General features: G+C 41.5%; 1 protein-coding gene across 1 annotated transcript; it reads left to right on the forward strand.

Annotated features, from left to right (window-relative positions):
* Positions 1-433: 433 nt before the first annotated feature.
* On the forward strand, positions 434-8810 carry strip1 (striatin interacting protein 1). The gene is made up of 20 exons (XM_031842402.1): positions 434-560; positions 1552-1621; positions 1738-1812; positions 1916-2050; positions 2194-2314; positions 2579-2754; positions 2848-2975; positions 3070-3252; positions 3905-4125; positions 4224-4289; positions 4396-4459; positions 4574-4645; positions 5274-5348; positions 5508-5605; positions 5911-6037; positions 6220-6320; positions 6437-6503; positions 6610-6714; positions 6810-7014; positions 7457-8810. The coding sequence occupies exons 1-20, from the start codon at positions 450-452 to the stop codon at positions 7702-7704; spliced, it is 2448 nt and encodes an 815-aa protein (XP_031698262.1). The 5' UTR covers positions 434-449; the 3' UTR covers positions 7705-8810.
* Positions 8811-8848: the final 38 nt, after the last annotated feature.

Raw genomic sequence — 8848 nt, forward strand, 5'->3', positions numbered from 1 at the left:
TTGTCTGTGATGCTGATTCACAGAAACTTAAAGCCGTTAACTTGCTCCACCTCGGCTCATTTGAAGTAGACAGGGGTGTGCATCTGCGCCTCCTCTTTGGTTTTACTGCCGTTGAGCAGGAGGTTGTTCTCTGTTCAACACTCTGCAAGGTAGTTGATTTCCTCTCTATATGTAGTCTCATTGTTGTTTGTAAACCGGCCGATGACTATAGTGTCATCTGCAAACTTCTCAACCAGAGTTCTCTTGATTTGTACAACATACATAAGTACTACACACAAGTAAGTACTACATACATGGCTGGAATACCAACCAAATAATGTGTGTGTGTATTTTTCATGTAATTACTGTATAAAGAGTAATATAAAATATAATATAAAAAAAATGACAAAATACAATCCAACTCTCGCGGATGAACTACCATCTCGCGAGAGGACACTGCACAAACAACGATGGACGTCGGTGGGAACAGTGGTGGGCTTCCTGTAAACAATAAACAGAGAGCGATGCTACCCAACAAAGCCAGGGGAGAATTTACCCGCAACCCAAGAAAAGATTCAGAGGTACGTAAACAGAAGTTTTTAAAATTCAATTTCAGCTCACTAATCATAGACAGATGAGGCCTTTTCTGCTGCTGGGACACAACGATAGCTACTGTTAGCTCTGTCAGGCTAGCTTAAATATCAATTCTCATTGGACTCGGCGACGTAAACGAACAACAGCAACTGCGGTTCTTGAAAGTATTCAAGTATAGTACCTATATGTGTGCAGTGTGTCCCTTCTACTTCATTGTTAACTTGTATTATGTTGAACAGTGAGGTAGCTTAGCAGGGGCTAGCTAGCTGATGTTGGCTAGTCACAGGCCAGACTGAACTGGCTGTCAGGAGTCCAGCTGCTACCTGTTGCAAACGGGCTTCTTCTTTATAACGTACTGCTCTAGTGTATTAATATAAGTTAATTATATAGTTATATAAACACCATAGAGCCCTCACATACCTACAAAGAAAGCACAGTGAGCCAGTTCATTCTAGCATGACAGTGGGAGGTTTATGCCGAGTTCCTTTGCGAGAAAATCACTCCCAGACTTCATGTTTTCCTGCTTTGACCTCTTGTAATCTTTTGAATTCATTCAGACAATAACACACGAACATGAGAATGTGTGATGCAGAGGGATGTTTCTGTGCCACAAAGTGATGCATGATCAACAGGCGGAAGAAGTAGAATCACTACAATGTAAAATAAATACATGATAACGTTTTGCATTCAAAATGTTGCTTTGGTGAAGCACTTTTTCATCATTGTGTTTTTATTTTTATGCTTATTATAGTTTCGTATTATTCTCATTAATAGTGCAGCTGGTCCCGTGGCTTTGATTTTAACTGTGTATACTGTTAGATAGTGTAACCTATAACATTGTATATAATGGTCATATATTTATATCTGTAATATAATTATCTGTCAGATGAATGCAGTTTGATGTCAGTTAGATTATTACTCTATAGTGATTCTTTCTTCATTCATAAGGGAATAACATGTGTCATGTGATGTGTACAGGGGCTGTCTGAGTCTCCAGACATCGAGTTTAAATATGCTGATACAGACAAGTGGGCCGCAGAGCTTTCAGGTGTGTGTGTGTGTGTGTGGTCATTGAGATTTCCTGATTCCTATTTGTTCCTCTGAATTTCATTCTTGCAACATAAGGTGTGCTCAGACAATGTATATATGTTATGTATGTTTCAGAGCTGTATAGCTATACTGAAGGACCAGAGTTTACTCTCAATAGGAAGTGCTTTGAGGTGGAATTCAGAACACACGGTACGTAGTTCAACTTGAATACACTCAGTCAAATCTTAATGAATTCATAATAAACAATTTATTACATCTAAGATTAAGAAGGGATGTACATGTTGTGGCTTAGTTTCAGAGAGGAAGTGGACCGAGCTTGATGCTGCTAAGCACAGAGCTCACGCCATGCGCCTGTTGGACGGTCTGGAGGTGATTGCCAGGGAGAGGAGGCTGAAGGCTGCCAGAGCCATTCTTTACATGGCTCAGGGTAAGTCCACATTACTTAAAACTGGTTCAGCATGGAATGATTTTGTACACAGTGAACTCTTGCCATGAGGGGCATTGATCAAAATGGCAATCTGTGGTTGTCTCTTTGTACATGTGACTGTGGGGCATTTTGTTTCTCTCTAGGAACCTTTGCTGAGTGCAGCTCCGAGGCTGAGGTGCAGTACTGGATGAGATACAACATCTTTCTGCTGCTGGATGTGGGGACCCTCTCTGCTCTGGTGGAGCTGCTCAACATGGAGATTGAGTATGTTCTCCATCAGTTTTCTATCCATGCAGAAGTCATCCTAAATAGATTTATTTTTCTACAAGATGTTCGTCTACTTTTATTCAAAAGTGATACATTGTTGATTAGAAAAATCAGCTTCAGTATTGCCAGACCAAAGTGAACATAACAAAAATATGTGGGTTGGCTTTGCAAAGCTAGAATTGTATACATATTCCGCTATCATTATTATCGTAAAATGATCTGCATCAGAAGAGTATGAAACATTCGTATTCTCCCTTTCAGTAACAGTGCTGCCTGCAGTAGTGCTGTCAGGAAACCAGCCATCTCCCTGGCTGACAGCACAGATCTCAGAGTGCTGCTCAACATAATGTACCTGATGGTGGAAACGATTCAACAGGATGACCCAGCCGACAAGCCTGAATGGAAAGTCATCAGGGAAACCTTCAGAGCAGAGCTGGGTAAGTTTCACAAGCGTGAAAAGCTGCAGTCACGTCTCCGATACAAACAAAACTTGCGAGCTGAACTATTTCTAATTCAACTCTCTAATCCAGGATCTCCTCTGTTCAACAACGAGCCCATTTCTGTCATGCTCTTCGGCATGGTGACCAAGTTCTGCAGTGGTCATGCGCCTCACTTTCCAATGAAGAAGGTGTTGCTGCTGTTGTGGAAGAGCATACTGGTGAGACGCATGAAATGCTTCCACGTGATCTCTCACAACAACAAAGTATTATCTGAAGTCAAGAGACAAATTCCAATCCTCTCTCCTGTTTCAGTTCACACTCGGAGGGTTTGAGGAGCTCCAAAGCATAAAGGTCCATAAGCGTGAGGAGCTGCGTCTCCCCCCTCTCCCGGAGGACAGCATTCGAGTGATCCGCAGCATGAGAGCTGCTTCTCCTCCTGCGTCTGCATCCGACCTCATAGAGCAGCAGCAGAAACGGGCGCGCCGCGAACATAAGGTTGACATTACTGCTAATACTGATTTGACTGAGATGTAAAAAAAAAAAAAAAAAAAGCAACCTCGATACAGTCACAGTGGAGAGTCACGTCTCAGTCATTACGGGTACTTTGAACATGTACACGTTAGTTGAACTATGACTATCTGAGGTTTTAGGTGGAGCTGTAACAGAAAGAAACCTCTTCAAGAATTGGTGTTTTTACTAGATTTGCTCAAAAGTGTTTGGTTATGTTCCATAGTATGGAAACAGTATTGAATTGAAAAGCTCTACAAGCCATTTACAACCATTTAAAACATATTTTGAGTACTTATTTTTATTACGGCAGTTATCAGATTATTTCAGTCCCAAAACTGCTAAATTTAGTCTCTGAGAGACTGGTGATTACATTCAGACATTAATTGATATTGTAATCTGTACATTGTTTATATCTTACCCGATGTTACTGATTATGCCTTCATGATGTCAGTCCAAGCCTTCTTTGTGCCATTAAGTGCCTGTTTGTGTGCACATATTGAGCATCTCACATTCAGTAGCTTTTGACTCTTTTCTTAGTGGTAGTTGTGCGTTTTCCCACCGTCTTTGTGGAGCCCTGGATACAGCTGCATGTCATTATATGTTCTAGCCGTCAACGTCCTCCTTGTCTCTCGCACAGGGGTTGATTAAACAGGACAATCTTGACGCGTTCAACGAAAAGGATCCTTACAAGGCCGACGACTCTCGTGAGGATGAGGACGACAACGATGACAATGACAACTCCATAGAGGCAGAGACTTTCCCTCTAGAGAGGGACGAGGTGATGCCTCCGCCCATTGCACACCCTCCATCAGAGAGGGTGTCCTTCCCCAGAGGACTGCCGTGGGCTCCTAAAGTCAGGTATTCATTGATTCCTTCCCTAAGTACACAAATCAAGAAAGAACCGTGAGAAGGTTGAGGTCTCATTTGTCTTGACATTGTTGTTTTTGCTCCAACAGGGAAAAGGATATTGAAAATTTCCTGGAATCAAGTAGAAGTAAATTTATTGGTTACACACTTGGAAAGTAAGTTTTCTCCTCGTTTGCTGTAATTACAAAGTAACCTGAGACTAATGTTTTGTACTGTGACTGTAATGTGTGTGCTGAGTTTAATCTTGTGCATGTCTTGCAGTGATACAGACACAGTTGTTGGCTTGCCCAGGCCCATTCACGAGAGCATAAAGACGTTAAAGCAGGTATTGCATTTGCCTTCCACAATTTTGCATAAAATCTGTTTTATACCTCGAGGATATTCTAAATGGCAATCCTGCTGCTAGAGTTACACATCTCACGTTTTCATCTTTTTTCAGCACCAGTACGTCTCCATTGCTGAGATACAGATTTCAAAGGAGGAGGAGTTTCAGAAAACCCCTCTGTCTGGAGTAAGTGGAACCAAAAACCTTAATGATTCACATAACCAGGAATTATTATTATATCTGTAAACCATGTCTGGCCTGTAGAGTCATCTCAATTTGTCAACTCCTCCATCCTCCATCTGCCAAAGAATATAAAATGTTATATATTTGCTATCATGCTCTTACAAGTAGTCTTTTTTTACTCTTGCTGTCCAACACTATGCAGCATTTAAGATCCTTTTCCATGTGTTTCTAAACGAGCGATAGAATCCACTTCACATAGCAGAGGATGAGGTTAAAGTTACTGTGAGGAGCTTTTAACTGGTTATGAAACTGGTTAGTCTCAATGTAGCTGTATCGCTGGGCCTGCTGGGGGGAAGGGAGTCGAGTGAGATCCAGAACCAGGACTGTACAGGGCCAGACTGTCGGACCCTACTGCAGAAAAATAAGAGGTTTCCTAAATGGAATCTGGTGCTTTTGTCCACAGGAACCGCCAAATTCAAAATAACATGAAAGTTCCTCATACTAGCTTAAGTCTTCACTCTTTCTTCAGGTTAAGGATAGCAGAGTTTTTAAGACCAATCCGTCCCACGGCTTCATGGTAACATATTTCTATGTGTTTTATGTCTCTTCTTTTCTCCCTCCTCATCATCAGGGTGAAGAGGAGGTGGAGATGTCCTCCACTGAGCTGCTCTATCAGGGAATTCTGCCCAGTTTGCCTCAATACATGGTTAGTGCTGTTTGGGGTCGGGTATACACTGTGATAAAAACTCAAATACAAAATGTTATAGCATTAAGACAAAAAGGCAATTTGGACGTTGGATGTATCGCCCCGACATGATGTCATCAGACTGTCACTGACTCCATGGTTTGTCTCTCTGAATGTCAGATCGCTCTGCTGAAGATCCTGCTGGCAGCAGCTCCGACTTCCAAAGCCAAGACGGACTCCATCAACATCCTGGCAGACGTGCTGCCGGAGGAGATGCCGTAAGTGCTGCAGGGACTCTAACAGGGCCTTTAACAGCTTTGCCAGTTCGTCTCCAATGCAACATTGTGTTCTGAACAAGGAAAACATCCTGACTTCAGTAACAACTTTAAAATGAGTTAAATGTTTGCTTTACTTTTGATATACAGATTGAAGATCGTATAGCCAAAGGTCTGGTTAATAGGGTTTTAAAAATGACATTTTAACATAAGAGATGAAAGGTTGTCTGACCTCAATAAACCACATCACAGTGAAATGCTTTGTGAGGATCTTAGGTTAACTTAACATCGGTGATCTCGTTCTGCAGGACTACAGTGTTGCAAAGCATGAAACTTGGTGTTGATGTTAATCGGCACAAAGAGATCATCGTGAAGGCCATCTCTGCCGTCCTGCTGCTGCTTCTGAAGCACTTCAAACTTAACCACATCTACCAGGTACAGACATCACGCACCTTTGATATCACAAGTCAGGACTACATGTAACCGTATTAGATATTTCCCTTAATAGTCAAAACGTTTAAAGCACCTCTTGATCTCCTTATTTATTTTACCTTGATACAAGGAAATGAATAAATGTCCTTCTCCACTGAGCATGTCTTTCTGTGCTTATCTCATAGTTTGAGTACATGGCTCAGCACCTGGTGTTTGCCAACTGCATCCCTCTCATTCTGAAGTTCTTCAACCAGAACATCATGTCCTACATCACAGCTAAAAACAGGTACTTTCAGGGCCTCTTTAATGACAAAAATCACAACTTTCATTGGCAATAACTGTCCTTGAAGGGAACTTAAATGGCCTTTATTTCACTGTGCTTATTTTTCCTTTCCCTGATAGCATTTCGGTTCTTGACTTTCCTTATTGTGTGGTGCACGAGCTCCCGGAGTTAACAGCAGAGAGTCTGGTGAGTTTTCAGTTGTTTTATAAGTTTTCACCGTCTGATAAAGCAGAGTTTTAAGTCAAAAGCAGAACTGAAGTCATCTTTAATGTGGACATTTTGTCTTTTCCAGGAAGCGGGGGACAATAATCAGTTCTGCTGGAGAAATCTGTTCTCCTGTATTAACCTGCTGAGGATCCTCAACAAACTGACCAAGTGGAAGCACTCCAGAACAATGGTGAGCTCATTTCTCATCAAGTAGCATTCACCGTGACAGATCGCATCATGTTTTCGACAAATTGCAAATCTAATGTTTCGTCGTTTCCCTCCCAGATGCTGGTGGTGTTTAAGTCTGCTCCCATCCTGAAGAGGGCGCTGAAGGTCAAGCAGGCCATGATGCAGCTTTACGTCCTCAAGCTGCTCAAAGTTCAGACCAAATACCTGGGCCGTCAGTGGAGGAAGAGCAACATGAAGACCATGTCCGCCATCTATCAGAAGGTCCGACATCGGCTCAACGACGACTGGGCCTACGGGAACGGTGAGTGGGAACACAAACAAAGAGCCAGTATGTTTACATTCAGTGGTGATGGAAGCTTCAGCCTGGAGGAGGAAGCACAATAAAATACAAGTTGTGATGAATATATTTTTATCATTACATTGTAGCGTGTGTATACTTTAGAATTTTTATTAGTGGTCTTAATTAGAGTTGACACACGTAGTCGAGTGACAGAAAATTACTCAACAATTTAGATCATCAAATAATCTTTTGGGTTTTTAAAAGTCAAGATGGCAAAAAAAATCGAATTGTTTTCTTTGGGCTTTGGACAAAACAAGCTTGGGTTTAGGAAATTAACCAAACCATTGATGAGATGAACGCCAGATTATTCGGTAATGAAGATAATCGTTAGTTGTTGTCCAAGTCGAGCTCAGAACCAAAGGGCCCTAAACCTGACCTGCTGCTGTTGCTTGTCCTGGAGCAGATCTGGATGCCCGTCCCTGGGACTTCCAGGCCGAGGAGTGCGCTCTGCGGGCCAACATCGAGCGCTTCAACAGCCGCCGCTACGACCAGAGCCACATCAACCCGGACTTCCTGCCTGTGGACAACTGTCTGCAAAGCGTACTGGGACAGCGGGTGGACCTGCCCGAGGATTTTCAGATGAACTATGACCTCTGGCTGGAGCGGGAGGTCTTCTCCAAACCCATTTCCTGGGAAGAACTGTTACAGTGAGAATCAAGGACTTTTATATAAAAAAAAAAAAAAAAAAAAAAAGTTTCAATCAGGAGTTCAGACAAACACCGACAGTGCTCTCAGCATTAAGTTTCATGTTGTGTACGGACTGGAGGTGAGGGATGGATTTATTTCTGTAAAGGGGAAGGTTTAGACTTACAATCATGTTTTACAACAATCCAAACAAACACTTTACATGATTTACACTTTTCCCTACACTAATGCCACCGACAGCTGATGGTGAATCCAGCGCTAAATCTTGCTCCACATTTAGACTTAACCCGACCCCTACTAGCTTTACATGTGCAGGTCTTTGCTCTGTGTGCCTCTCACCTGCTTCAGTAGGTTTGAGCTTGAAGCACTACATGACAGTTTGTTCTTAAAGAGATTTATTTGGAGTAAATTTAACTGTTTCAATTATTTTTGTTGAGGCAGCACATTTAACATGTTAATAAATATACCACTCCGTTGTACATCTCATGAGTTAATCTTCTTCAGATATATACGAAAGGAACGGGGTCCGGGCCTTTTAGTCTTAATTACTGTTTGTACAATTAAAAACATTACTTTTTAATAGTTATCACCTGAAGAGGACAAACTTTCATCTGACTTTCCCTTTGTTGTTGCGCTACATTTGCAAATTATATATATTTTATTTGCATTATTCTGGGTTTCTCATCCGACACGCCTTTACTCTGGGACCATGGAGGAAACCATTCAGGCCCTCATTGACCACCAGGCTGAATGGACATGAGAATACAGCCTTGATTTAACTTGTTTTATTTTCAACTCGGTATCTTAATTAGCGTTGTTGTGTGGAAGAACTGTTTGCACATGTTAACATGATGTGATTGTGGGAGAGAAAAGAGAAACATTTACGTTTCGTGATTTGAGATCAGACGTTTCTGAGCTTCATCAGACAGCTGCTCTGAACTGAACGGGATAACTCTGTTTCTCTGTCTTTTTATTCTTTTAAACTTTATTTTTGTTTTATAAGAAAGGTTAATGAAATGACAATACATGTAAATTGTGAAACTTATTTATCATGGCTTTGTCTTAGTTTTACATGGACTTAAATACTGTAATAAAATGATGTCATTCGTGGAGCATTTGTTTTTCTTTTCGAAAGATTATTTTGAGATGT

The sequence above is a fragment of the Anarrhichthys ocellatus genome, unplaced genomic scaffold (assembly GCF_004355925.1).
Source record: "Anarrhichthys ocellatus isolate YVR2014 unplaced genomic scaffold, GSC_Weel_1.0 scaffold1, whole genome shotgun sequence".
NCBI classification, from domain to species: Eukaryota; Metazoa; Chordata; class Actinopteri; order Perciformes; family Anarhichadidae; genus Anarrhichthys; species Anarrhichthys ocellatus.

Excerpts from the sequence above, each read along its gene's own strand:
- strip1 (XM_031842402.1), top strand. The coding sequence starts at position 450 with ATGGACGTCGGTGGGAACAGTGGTGGGCTTCCTGTAAACAATAAACAG. Across the intron at positions 5,606-5,910 it reads GTGCTGCCGGAGGAGATGCC|GACTACAGTGTTGCAAAGCA; the intron begins GTAAGTGCTGCA and ends CTCGTTCTGCAG. Across the intron at positions 6,715-6,809 it reads GGAAGCACTCCAGAACAATG|ATGCTGGTGGTGTTTAAGTC; the intron begins GTGAGCTCATTT and ends TTTCCCTCCCAG.